At 40.2% G+C, this 14,085-nt stretch overlaps 1 protein-coding gene across 1 annotated transcript in view; it reads right to left on the bottom strand.

Annotated features, from left to right (window-relative positions):
- The window catches only part of LOC140231732 (ficolin-2-like), a 29,527-nt gene extending 16,063 nt beyond the window's left edge, over window positions 1–13,464 (bottom strand). Inside the window, exons 1-2 of the mRNA XM_072311884.1 lie at window positions 13,069–13,464; window positions 12,645–12,716 (exon numbers count right to left, since the gene is read on the bottom strand). Of these exons, the coding sequence (XP_072167985.1) occupies window positions 12,645–12,716; window positions 13,069–13,464 (468 nt within the window). The remainder of the gene's footprint in view (window positions 1–12,644; window positions 12,717–13,068) is intronic.
- Window positions 13,465–14,085: the final 621 nt, after the last annotated feature.

The following is a 14,085-nucleotide window of genomic DNA, read 5'->3' as shown; positions in this document are numbered from 1 at the left end:
AAATGCAATTTTTTTGACTGATTTGGATTCCTTATACTTGGAGTAACAATATCCATTGATTTCCGCTCGATTTCGACCTATAACAAAGGAATGCACTGGCGTCAAAGTTGAAATTCCGCGTGCGCGTCTTTCTGCAAATATAGTGAAAAAACATGTCTTTGTTTATTTCGCCATAGCTCTTTAAATCGTCCGTTGACCCTATATTTCTATTGCATATTACAAAAGTATATGAATTGTAAATAACATTCCAAGTATCAATATTGCCAGGAACACGCGATGACGTCATCATATCGTCATTTTAAATAAAAAAAGTGGAATTGATTTTTTTCAGGTACTCTTTCAGACATTCATTTGCTCGTATCTCTGTTGTTTAAGCTCAATATTATCCCAAATTCAGATATGTTGTACTTTGAACATTTGCCTCTCAAGTCCATGTGATGGTTTTGAAATATAATGACGTCATCATACTAGAAATTGTGATTAAAGGTAAAGACTCAAAATGAGACAAGTTTACGTGTTATGTCTATGGGAGGTGATTTTTTTTTAAACCATGCATTGACTTGACAACGTTTAAGCACCTTTACCTCATCTGATTTTGCTCCATTTCCTCTGAAACATACGTATGTTGTAGCTGAGACAATAAGCTTTAGTAATCGTGCATTTTATGTTTTCAAATCTCCTCATTAGGTTGATAATTTTGTAGTTTAAAACTGAAAATGAGAATGCAATCTGTACAGAACGATTCCCAATTTATCTTTGCAACTGTATATTGATCGAATCCACGCTGCCACTTGTGAGAAGTTGAATAGCGCCATCACAAGTCAACCAGTCACGACAGTATTATTATACATTTAAGTTTCGCACTCGGTCTTCAGGACAGCCGTGTGGCGTAATCGCTTAGCGCGCTGGGTGTTCATAATGCCATACCGGAAAGAGAGAAGTTCGACTCCCGCAGGATTTTTCCCGTTTTTTCTTTTTCTTTTCTTTTTTTCGGCAATTCAGCTTTACTCCGATGTCATTTATCATATTATTTTATTAAGTGTACGTAACCCGTGAACACGGCTGCTCTATTTCCCTTGTTTTGTACTGGAGTTTGGACATTGGGTTTGCTTCATTAATTTTGTCACACTTAATGTTGTAAATTGCCCCTTGTTACAGTGTCCCGCTTGCCACCTTTCGTTTGCTCTTTCCTTTTCTCTTCATTGGCTCTTGTTATATTGTAACAGGATAGGTAGGAACATGTACGTTTAGATAACTGGCAGGAATGGGAGCTGAATTGATTAACTCTAGTCCAGGTGTATGGCGTCTCGCTCATCTCTTTGAAATTCCAGGTTGTTATTGTTTGACCCAATAACGAAGTTGTAGACAGGTTTTATGTTGCTATAGAGGTATTTTGTGCCACATAAATGGAAGGCATCACTGTTAAGTCGTAGTAATGAACCTTTTCATGTTGTAAATGATATAAAGATATGAATTTCACATCCAATCTTCGGGACAGCCGTGTGGCTTTATAGTCGCTTAGCGCGCTCCATGGTCATTATGCACTACCTTCGAGACCCGCAGGACGCTATTTTTTTTCTCTCTCTCTTTCTTTGTTTTTCGTTTGGCAGTTCAGCTTCATTCCGATGTCATTACCCCACAACACACAGTCACTCAATTCCCCCCCCCCCTTTTTTTTGTCGCAGACTGGAGGTTGGATTTGCTTCATTTATCATACGTGTAATGTTGTAAATTGCCCTTGGTATACAGTGCCCCGCTTGCCACCTTTGTTTTCTCTTTCCTTTTCTCTACGTTTGTTCATGTTACACTGCACAAGACAGGTCGGAAAATAATTTACATAACTCAACTGGAGCAGGAATGGCAACTGAATAGATTAACTCTAGGCCAGGTGTATGGCGTCTCGCTCATCTCTTTGAAATTCCAGGTTGTTATTGTTTGACCCAAGAACAGAATTGTAGACAGGTTTTATGTTGCTATAGAGGTATCTTGTGCCACATGAGTAGAAGGCATCACTGTTTAGTAGTAGTAATGAACCTTTTCTTGTCCCTCCATGTCAATTATAGTGTGTTTAAAGGGGTTGTGTGTCTATCTGCTAAAGAAAAGGAAAACCTTATTTTCGTCATGGCTGTTTCTCTATACGTAGCCGTAGGTGATGAGTGTTGTTGGTATCTGAGCAGTGAAGAACAGAGCATCAGGCTAAAATCCCCCTTAGTTATACGCGCTAAGCGTTCAATTTGATATATCTTTATTTATGTAGTCAATCACTGCTAATGGAGTTACAGAATTATGTTATGACACATTGCACTGAAAGTTTGTAAAGCAAAGTTTATGGACAAGGCAAGCAATTGTACATGAATAATACCATTCATTTCAGAGGGAAATTATGGTATACCTAAATGTAAGGGTATCATTGCTTTGGAATTGCTGAGACAATATCTTGGCACGAGGGCTTCCACTTCTAATAACTGATCCCTTTGAAGATGTGTCGGTCACGGGTGATCGTCATGATTCATCTTTCACGTAGAAGCTTCCGTTCCACACTCTTCGTTCGAGAAGACTTACCATCATACTTCAAATTGTGATTAAAGGTAAAGACTCAAAATCAGACAAGTTGACGTGTTATGTCTATGGGAGGTGATTTTTTTTTTTAACCATGCATTGACTTGACAACGTTTAAGCACCTTTATCTCAGCTGATTTTGCTCCATTTCCTCTGAAACTTATGTATGTGGTAGCTGAGACAATAAGCTGCAGTGATCATGCATTTTATTTTTTTCAAACCTCCTCGTCAGGTTGATAATTTTGCAGCTAAAAACTGAAAATGAGAATGGAATGTGGACCAAACGATTCCTGAATCATCTTTCACATATAAGCTTACGTTCCTCATATTTTCTCGTCAAGACGTACATGGCCGAGAGGATAAAAGCGACGTCACAAGAGACGTGAGGTTGCACACGTACGGGTTCGAACCCCATAAGAGCACGAAACAAAATACGTATATCTTTTTTTTTTATGGAGTATTCACCTTCGTCCATGTAGAAAGCACGTTTTCATGTAAACGTACACACACACAGGCACACACACACACACACACACACACACAATATCCCTTTGTTTTGTGTTGGAGACCACATTGCTTTGACTGGCAACTTGGACTTGAAATTACAAAGTGAAGATGACTCTTAAAAGACAGCATGGCCATGCTTGTTTTTTTTTAACAATATGAAGACCTATTGGTAAATATTCATTCACATATCATTTCCAATCAACTTACTTGGACACGGTGACACCACACGAAATTTTCAATTGGTTGCATGACAGAAACAATTTCATCTGAATTATATAGGACTGTATAAAGAATTGGACTTCACGAATATTTCTCAATATTACTTCAAGTCGCAACTTAACAGTATTTTCGTTGTCGATCACTGAAAATGAGAATGGAATCTGGTCGAAACGATTCCCGATTTATCTTTGCAACTGTATATTGATCGAATCCTCGCGGCCACTCGTGGGAAGTTGAATAGCGCTATCAGTCACTTTACGTATATCGCCAAAAAACTGAATATCAATGTAAATTTGTGTTGTGTATAGCATACATAGATAGATTTAAGTTTCGCACAGGATCTTCGGATCTTCCGTGCGGCAGAATCGCTTAGCACGCTGCGTGTTTATAATGCCCGACCGGAAGGAGAGAAGTTAATCGAGTCCCGCAGGACTTTTTCCTTTTATTTCTTTTTTCTTTTTTTTTTCAGCAGTTCAGCTTCACACTGATGTCATGAACACAGCTACTCTATTTCCCTTGTTTTGTATTGGAGTTTGGAGGTTGGGTTTGCTTCATTAATTTTGTCACACGTAATGTTGTAAATTGCCCCTTGAAACAGTGCCCCGCTTGCCACCATTCGTTTTCTCTTTCCTTTTCTCTTCATTTGTTCTTGATATACTGTAGCAGGATATTTAGGAACGTGTACGTTTACATAACTAACAGGAATGGGAACTGAATTAATTAACTCTAGTCCAGGTGCATGGCGTCTCGCTGATCTCTTTGGAATTCCAGGTTGTTATTGTTTGACCAAATAACGGAGTTAAAGACAGGCAGGGAAGGAAGTGACTTGATATTGCTTCATAATGAGGAATTTTGGGCAACAACTTTCCAAGCGTAGTGATTATGACGGGGTTCTCTGTCGTTTATTTTCGTCATGGCTGTTTCACTAGTTTAGCCATAGGTGACATATGTTGTTGGCATTTGGGAGAATAGAACAGATCAGTACCAAACTGGAATAGCCCTATAAGTAATGTGGTAAGCGTTCATTTTTTTGCATTATCTTTCTTCTTCAAAGTCAGTCACTACTGATCGAAATACACAATAATATGACACGTTCCATTGGTAGTTTAGGAAAAGGGAGTTAATGCACGATGCAATGATAAATGTGCTACCATTAATTTTAGAGACGTCGTTGTGGTGTGGTACTGGTGATGGTAAGGGAACCATAGATTGCTTTTAAAGTAATGAGACAATCATTGGACCTTTGCATCAAGACCGTATTCCCATCTAGAATATAATGCATGTTCGTGCGGAGTTTTTTTTTTTTTTAATCCTGACGTGGACATTTTCTTTTCCTTGTTTTTAATTTAAGAATGTTATATCTAAATTTGTTTCTTTCCCCTAACATTTTTTTTTTTGTTGGATATAAAGTTGGACGTTCCGTGACCGAGTAAAAGAGCAGCGATTTAGTTACAGTTTCAATGCATCTTGTTTACCATCTTCTCCGACATTAAATTGATTGTTTTTAAATTTGACATTGTCTGTCTATAAAGCAATTTGCCTGTTTATGCTCATAAAACACTGCTATAACAACTAATACATTTGCTTCACTTGTCACACGCAATGATGTGGATTGCAGTTGTGCATGCATTTTTTCTTTTGCCACCTCTCGTTTTTCTCTCCCCTTTTCCCTCATTTTGGTTTTGTTATACTGCAGATGGGAATGATTACAATGACATAACCCAACTTGAAGTAGGAATGAGAACTGAATAAATTAACTCTAGGCCAGGTGTATATAGCGTCTCGCTCATCTCTTTGAAATTTCAGGTTGTCATTGTTCGATCAACGGAGTTGAAGACAGGCTTTATGTTGCTATAGAGGTATCTCGCTCCACATGAATGGAATGCATACGCTGTTTAGTATTAGTAATGAACTTTTTCATGTCCATTCCTGCCAATAAAAGTGTGTTTGATGGGGTTTTGTGTCATTGTGCCTATGAGAAAGCAAAGTTTTATTTTCGCCATGGCTGTTTCTCTATGCGTAGCCGTGGGTGATGGGTGTTGTTGGCATCTGGCCAGTAAAGAACCGAGTATTATGCTATAATACCCCCTCCCCCGGTTAGGTTCTAAGCGTTCAATACGGTGATATAGCTTTCTTCTTTATTATGTCAATCACTGCTGATGGAATTACAGAATTATGTTATGACACGTTTCACTCAAAGCTTAAAAAACAAAGTATATGCACGATACAAGTAATGGTGCATGAGTCCTATAGGCCATTGATTTTAGATGAGAAATTATGACATGCCTATAGTAGGATTGTCATTGATTAGGAATTAATGAAACGATTAAGCACACCTTCCACTTCTAACTGTCCCCTATGAATGTGTGTCGATCATGTGAGATCGTCATAAATTATCATTCACGTATAAGCTTACGTTCGAAGTGTACTCTTAGTTGGAGGAGACCTATAGTTACATGGTTAAAGGCGATGTCTCTTTCGCTGGAGCCGTACGTTTGGCCCGTTTTTCTTTTGCCCTTTTCTCTTTAATTGAGATATCACTTTCGTCCAGGTATAAATCACATTCTCATGTAAACAGACTCACTTGCTCTATATCCCTTGTTTTGTATCGGAGGCTTCATTGGATTTACTGCTTGTAAATCTCACAGGCTTGTATATAGCTGTAAGAGCTCTTTGAACTGATCACTATGATAGCAAGATGAGAGGGAGTCATATTGGTTATGTAAATAATGGTCAAAGGTCATATTTTAAAAGGCCACTGTTAAAGCCAGGATGGTTATAAACACTTAATTGTCATGTTTTATTTGTACGTGCCGAGGATCACTTGGATCCCGTTTACAGTGCGAGGTTCGGCCGCGGCTCGGCCGCGCCGAGACCGCCTTCATTTCGGTGTAAACGTGCAAAAGGCCAAATGCGGGGCCAAAATGGCCTCGCATTAGGCCACGCTAATGTGGTCTCGGCCGCGGCCGAGCCGCGGTCGCGCCCGGCCTTTTTCTCAGTGTAAACGCAAACTGGGCTAAATGCGCGGCCAATTTTATTGTGGCTTCCAAACACTCGCCTGTACTATTTCGCTATTCAGGATATTAACCACTTCAACGTCGAAAACTAGTATAGTTTAAGGTGGTTTTGTCCTGCAAAGGATTTTCTCCTTCGGCAAAGGCCTTTGCCCGAACGGCGACTTCGCCACTACGACAAAATATTGAAAGGTTTGAATCAAAAGCGCGGCCGAGCCCGGCAGTGTAAATGGACTAAATTGCGGGGCTCGGCCGCGCAATTGAGGCTCAAAAAGTCCGTAAATCGACTTAGTCGTACACGCACAGAATTTCCACATAGTTTGTGTGACAGAAAAACAAATGTGATCTGAATAATAAATGTAGGCCCCCAAAAAAGTTCAACTAAGTATCTCATTATAACTTCAAGGTGCTATATTACATTCTTTTCTTTGTCGATCACGGATGACCGACATCTGATGACCCCAAGCGTATCACCTAACTCGTCTTCAGTGTGACGAGTTTCATATCTCGTTTTTTATTCTTCTTTCTTTCTGGACAATTTTGTGTCGTCAATATCTCAAGAATGACATTACGAAATAACATGACATTTTCAGTCAACATGTCTCATGACAAAATCTAGCCACAATAAGGTTTTCATGACAGTAACATATCTATGACGTCATCTAGGCGCCATTTTGTGATTTTCGGACCTTGTCACATGATCGATCATAACTTCATAACTAGATGTCATTTCTGTATCATTTTCGGTGGACATGAAGTTCAGGTCACGCTCTATCTTACTTTTTAACGCTAGTTACACAGGTCATCATTACGCGCGCGTAAGCGCGCGTCAAAATTTTAAAAGGCTCAAAACGACTTCCCAATGGGAAATCTCGAAGTTTCAGACAATTTTAAGCGTTTCAAACATTTTCTCGCGTGCGCGTCCGTCCGCGCAATTTCGCGCGCAGAGCACGTAAGCAACATGAAAATGCAATTTTTTTGACTGATGTGGATTCCTGATACTTTGAGTAACAATATCCATTGATTTCCGATCGATTTCGACCTATAACAAAGGAATGCACTGGCGTCAAAGTTGAAATTCCACGTGCGCGTCTTTCTGCAAATATAGTGAAAAAACATGTCTTTGTTTATTTCGCCATAGCTCTTTAAATCGTCCGTTGACCCTATATTTCTATTGCATATTACAAAAGTATATGAATTGTAAATAACATTCCTGGTATCAATATTGCCAGGAAAACGCGATGACGTCATCATATCGTCATTTTAAATAAAAAAAGTGGAATTGATTTTTTTGAGGTACTGTTTCTGACATTCATTTGCTCGTATCTCTGTTGTTTAAGCTCAATATTATCCCAAATTCAGATATGTTGTACTTTGAACATTTGCCTTTTAAGTCCATGTCATGGTTTTGAAATTTGATGACGTCATCATACCTTAAATTGTGATTAAAGGTAAAGACGCAAAATCGGACAAGTTTACGTGTATTGTCTATGGGAGGTGATTTTTTTTTAGACCATGCATTGACTTGACAACGTTTAAGCACCTTTACCTCATCTGATTTTGCTCCATTTCCTCTGAAACATAGATATGTTGTAGCTGAGACAATAAGCTTTAGTAATCATGCATTTTATGTTTTCAAATCTCCTCATCAGGTTGACAATTTTGCAATTTAAAACTGAAAATGAGAATGCAATCTGTACGGAACGATTCCCAATTTTTCTTTGCAACTGTATATTGATCGAATCCACGCTGCCACTTGTGAGAAGTTGAATAGCGCCATCACAAGTCGACACTGTCACGATAGTATTTAGATTTAAGTTTCGCACTCGATCTTCAGGACAGCCATGTGGCATAATCGGTTAGCGCGCTGGTTGTTCATAACGCCATACCGGAAGGCGAGAGGTTCGACTCCCGCAGGACTTTTATCCGTTCTTTCTTTTTTTTCTCTTTTTTTTCGGCAGTTCAGCTTTACTCCGATGTCATTATCGTATTATTTTATCAAGTGTACGTAACCCGTGAACACGGCTGCTCTATTTCCCTTGCTTTGTATTGGAGTTTGGAGATTGGGTTTGCTTCTTTAATTTTGTCACACTTAATGTTGTAAATTGCCCCTTGTTACAGTGTCCCGCTTGCCACCATTCGTTTTCTCTTTCCTTTTCTCTTCATTTGTTCTTGTTATACTGTAGCAGGATATTTAGGAACGTGTACGTTTACATAACTAACAGGAATGGGAACTGAATTAATTAACTCTAGTCCAGGTGCATGGCGTCTCGCTTATCTCTTTGGAATTCCAGGTTATTGTTTGACGGAGTTAAAGACAGGCAGGGAAGGAAGTGACTTGATATTGCTTCATAGTGAGGAATTTCGGGCAACACCTTTCCAAGTGTAGTGATTATGACGGGGTTCTCTGTCGTTTATTTTCGTCATGGCTGTTTCACTAGTTAGCCATAGGTGATATATGTTGCTGGTATCTGGGAGAATAGAACAGATCAGTACCAAACTGGAATAGCCCTATAAGCAATGTGGTAAGCGTTCAATTTTTTGCATCATCTTTCTTCTTTAAAGTCAATCACTACTGATCGAAATACGCAATATAATATGACACGTTCCACTGGTAGTTTAGGAAAAGGGAGTTAATGCATGATGCAATGATAAATGTGCTACCATTGATTTTAGAGACGTCATTGTGGTGTGGTACTGGTGATGGTAAGGGAACCATAGATTGCTTTTAAAGTAATGAGACAATCATTGGACCTTTGCATCAAGACCGTATTCCCATCTAGAATATAATGCATGTTCGTGCGGCGTTTTTTTTTTTTTTAATCCTGACGTGGACATTTTCTTTTTCTTGTTTTTAATTTAAGAATGTTATATCTAAATTTGTTTCTTTCCCCTAACATTCGTTTTTTGTTGAATATAAAGTTAGACGTTCCATGATCGAGTAGAAGAGCAGCGATTTAGTTACAGTTTCAATGCATCTTGTTTACCATCTTCTCTGACATTAAATTGATGGTTTTTATATTTGACATTGTCTGTCTATTTGCCAGTTTATGCTCATAAACCACTGCTATAACAACTAATACATTTGCTTCACCTGTCACACGCAATGACATGGATTGCAGTTGTGCATGCAGTTTTCCTTTTGCCACCTCTCGTTTTTCTCTCCCCTTTTCCCTCACTTTGGTTTTGTTATACTGCAGATGGGAATGATTACAATAGCATAACCCAACTTGAAGTAGGAATGAGAACTGAATAAATTAACTCTAGGCCAGGTGTATATAGCGTCTCGCTCATCTCTTTGAAATTTCAGGTTGTCATTGTTCGACCAACGGAGTTGAAGACAGGCTTTATGTTGCTATAGAGGTATCTCGCGCCACATGAATGGAATGCATACGCTGTTTAGTATTAGTAATAAACTTTTTCATGCCCATCCCTGCCAATAGAAGTGTGTTTGACGGGGTTCTGTGTCATTCTGCCTACGAGAAAGCAAAGTTTTATTTTCGCCATGGCTGTTTCTCTATGCGTAGCCGCGGGTGATGGATGGGTGTTGTTGGCATCTGGGCAGTAAAGAACCGAGTATCATGCTATAATACCCCCCCCCCCCCCGTTAGGCTCTAAGCGTTCAATACGGTGATATATCTTTCTTCTTTATTATATCAATCACTGCTGATGGAATTACAGAATTATGTTATGACAAGTTTCACTCAAAGCTTAAAAAACAAAGTTTATGCACTATACAAGTAATGGTGCATGAGTCCTATAGGCCATTGATTTTAGATGAGAAATTATGATATGCCTATAGTAGTGGTGTCATTGATTAGGAATTAATGACACGATTAAGCACTCCTTCCACTTCTAACTGTCCCCTTTGAATGTGTGTCGATCACGTGAGATCGTCATAAATTATCATTCACGTATAAGCTTACGTTCAAAGTGTACTCTTAGTTGGAGGAGACCTATAGTTACATGGTTAAAGGTGATGTCTCTTTCGCTAGAGCCGTACGTTTCGCCCGTTTTTCTTTTGCCCTTTTCTCTTTAATTGAGGTATCACTTTCGTCCAGGATAAATCACATTCTCATGTAAACAGACTCACTTGCTCTATATCCCCTGTTTTGTATCGGAGGCTTCATTGGTTCTACTGCTGGTAAATCTCACAGGCTTGTATATAGCTGTAAGAGCTCTCTGAACTGATCATTGTGATAGCAAGATTAGAGGGAGTCATATTGGTTATGTAAATAATGGTCAAAGGTCATGTTTTAAAAGGCCACTGTTAAAGCCAGGATGGTTATAAACACTTAATTGTCATGTTTTATTTGTACGTGCCGAGGATCACTTGGACCCCGTTTACAGTGCGAGGCTCGGCCGCGTTCGGTGTAAACGCGCAAAAGGCCAAATGCGGGGCCAAAATTGGCCTCGCATTAGGCCACGCTCTGGAGGTGGTCTCGGCCGCGGCCGAGCCGCGGTCGCGCCCGGCCTTTTTCTCAGTGTAAGCGCAAACTGGGCTAAATGCGCGGCCAATTTTAGTCTGGCTTCCAAACCCTCGCCTGTACTATTTCGCTATTCAGGATATTAACCACTTCAACGTCGAAAACTAGTATAGTTTAAGGTGGTTTTGTCCTGCAAAGGATTTTCTCCTTCGACAAAGGCCTTTGCCCGAACGGCGACTTCGTCGCCACGGAATTCAGTTGGCAAAGGATCTGAAAACCAGACAATACCAAATTGCGTTTGTTTAAAAGGGTAGAGCGCCACTACGACAAAATATTGAAAGGTTCGAATCAAAAGCGCGGCCGAGCCCGGCAGTGTAAACGGAATAAATTGCGGGGCTCGGCCTCGCAATTGAGGTTGTCCTTGATTGCAGCTCGGCCGCGGCTCGGCCCAGCCCCGCACCGTAAACGGGGTCTAAGTTATGCACTGTAAGTACTCAAAAAGTCCGTAAATCGACTTAGTCGCACACGCACAGAATTTCCACTTAGTTTGTGTGACAGAAAAACAAATGTGATCTGAATAATGTAGGCCCAAAAAAGTTCAACTAAGTATCTCATTAGAACTTCAAGGTGCTGTATTACATTCTTTTCTTTGTCGATCACGGATGACCGACATCTGATGACCCCAAGCGTATCACCTAACTCGTCTTCAGTGTGACGAGTTTCATATCTCGTTTAAATATATTTTCGGTATTTTTATTATATAGGTATTGCCTTCTTAGATGTGCATAACACTTGACATCCAGCTGGACTTAAATTTTTACAAAAGAGATAATTTTCCAGAAGCAGCTCTTGAGGGAAAATATGACTCCCAGGGGAATGTTAAGTGTTACGTTTAAGGACACATAATGACTCACACGATCAGTCCATAAATATACGGTTCTTGGGATGCTTTACTGCCATTCTTGCGTGGGGTTTTACATGTGACGGAGGGCTTTCGTTATCACTATAAATGACCTATTGACCTGATGCTGTCACCTTACTGCATCTAATATGCATATATTAACTGTTTCTAATCTGCATACATCACACTCCTCCCTCCTAAGCTTGAATCTCCTATCAAAATAACTTGTAAACATTACTTGCCAATATAAGTAAAACAAGCATGTACTGATTTTGCCTAAACTGCAGTATTGAAGTTGTGTGATATACTGTTTGGTTTAAACAAAAGAAATCATAATTTGAGGAATCGTTTTTCATCAACATTTTGAACTGAAACAAACATCAAGGTGTACAACTCAGCTCTATCTGTCCTTGTATGAAGGCAAACGTACATGTAATAATAAAGGTGAGACTTATCACCGAGAAGTATTCCTCAAATCTTAATGTTATGAAATATTCAGACACATGTGATTTATCTGCCTATTGACTCAAAATAAATGCCATTTACAGTGTATCTGTCCATTGACTCAGAATAAACGAAGAAAAAACAAATGAATTGTGTCCTGTACTTATTTGTCTCGTATCTAAAATGTCATAAAAAAACTAAACTAAACTAAAAAAAAACTAAAAAAAAAAACTGAAAAAAAGTCATAAAAAAACTAAACAACTACCTGTGGTATTACAAATGGTTTATGTGTTATATTTCCTGCAGGTAAGTAAGATCCTGTGCGTATAAAAATCTACAACTTGAGAACATGTACCTGTGGTACAGCTAATATAGATTACTGTAAAAAAAAAATCGAGAGAGAAAAAAACTAACCTGATCTAGCCCTCCAAGCTAAAGTTATTAGTTAACATAATGAGAAAAACAAACTTATCTACATGTACAATCTTCAGTCGATGATCCTTACATCTCTTGGATCAGCCTTGCTGGTTTCTTCTTAAACCTGCCTGAGCGTCTTGGTACCTGTTTAAGTACCTGTTCACTCAAGTTCTCATCAAGACTTTCAGGTTCCATCAGCACAGTTCCTGACGCTTCATCCCCTGTTGCCTGCACATGAGGGAATTGTTTGGAAGTTTCCAGATGGATTTTCCTCGCTCAACAATGTTCGCTCCATGATAGATCGCTCACTGCGGAATTGTTCATTAGCTGCATGTGTACCGCGTGCTTGAGATGTGTCAAAATCCACCTTCCTCATCTGATCAATATGGCGCTTCTACACCCTGCCATCATCCAAGCTCACAATGTATGACTTGGGTGCGGTACGCTCAGCGATGGTACCACTATGCCAGGTACCTTCACTCCTGAAGTCCTTCACTAACACTTGTTCTCCTGGATGGAACTCGCGCAGTTTGATGGATTTGTCATGGTGCAGCTTCTGCTAATTTTATACGCTTTCTACCTTGGTTTCAAGACTCGGCTTAACCAATGTCAGTCTCGTGCGGAGTTCTCGTCCCATGAACAGACTAGCTGGAGTTTGTCCTGTAGTTGGGTGTTTTGTTGAACGATAGGACAGCAAGAATCGGTCTAGATCGTGCTGTGTGCCTTGTCCTTTGCGTTCGCTGGCACTCAGCGCTCGCTTGAACGACTGTACCATTCGCTCTGCCGCTCCATTGCTCGCGGCATGGTACGGTGCGACTAACACCTGCTTGATTCCGTTCATCTTCAGGAAGTGGCGAAACTCTTCACTACAAAATTGCGGTCCATTATCGCTCACCACCTGATTTGGCAGACCGTACTTGGCGAACAACTCTCTTAGTGCTGCAATGGTAGCACCTGCAGTGGTGCTGTTCATCATGATGATTTCCGCCCATTTAGAATGAGCGTCTACGATGGCCACCAAATATGGCTCCTTGCAATTTTCTTCATGCGAACAATGCCCGCATGTGAGGAATGCAATTCCAACAGCATGTCGTCCTGCAGCCGTTTTGGGATAACGACCCTGTATACCCATAGGATACAATCTTGTTCCACAGACAACTCATGACGTCGGTGCAGAAATGGTTTCAACTGCTCGTTATCCACTTCTGATGGCCAATTTCCTGTTTTGACCCATTCAAACACTCGTGATAGTATTGGGTCTGTGCGTGTCTCCTTCTTCACTTCGCTGCTTGTGACCGGCAAGTTGTCAATGTGATGTACCGCGATATTGTACAAAGCGTCCTCTCCTGCCTCTGTATCAGGCAATGGAAGTCTGGATGGCGCATCCGCGACCACGTTGTCCTTCCCAGCTACAAACTTCAATTCGTAGTTGAAAGCTGATAGCATGATGGCCCATCGTTGTAGCCTCTGAGCTGCCAGTGTAGGGACTGCTGTTTTGGGTCCCAAAATCAGGCTTATGATCTGTTCGGATCATGAACTTGCGGCCATACAGATAGGTTCTGAAACGCTGCACTCCAAACATGATGGCCAATGCTTC

This window comes from Diadema setosum, chromosome 8, assembly GCF_964275005.1.
Source record: "Diadema setosum chromosome 8, eeDiaSeto1, whole genome shotgun sequence".
NCBI classification, from domain to species: Eukaryota; Metazoa; Echinodermata; class Echinoidea; order Diadematoida; family Diadematidae; genus Diadema; species Diadema setosum.
The sequence above is the reverse complement of the archived record's forward strand: the minus strand, read 5'-3'. Positions and strand labels throughout refer to the sequence as shown.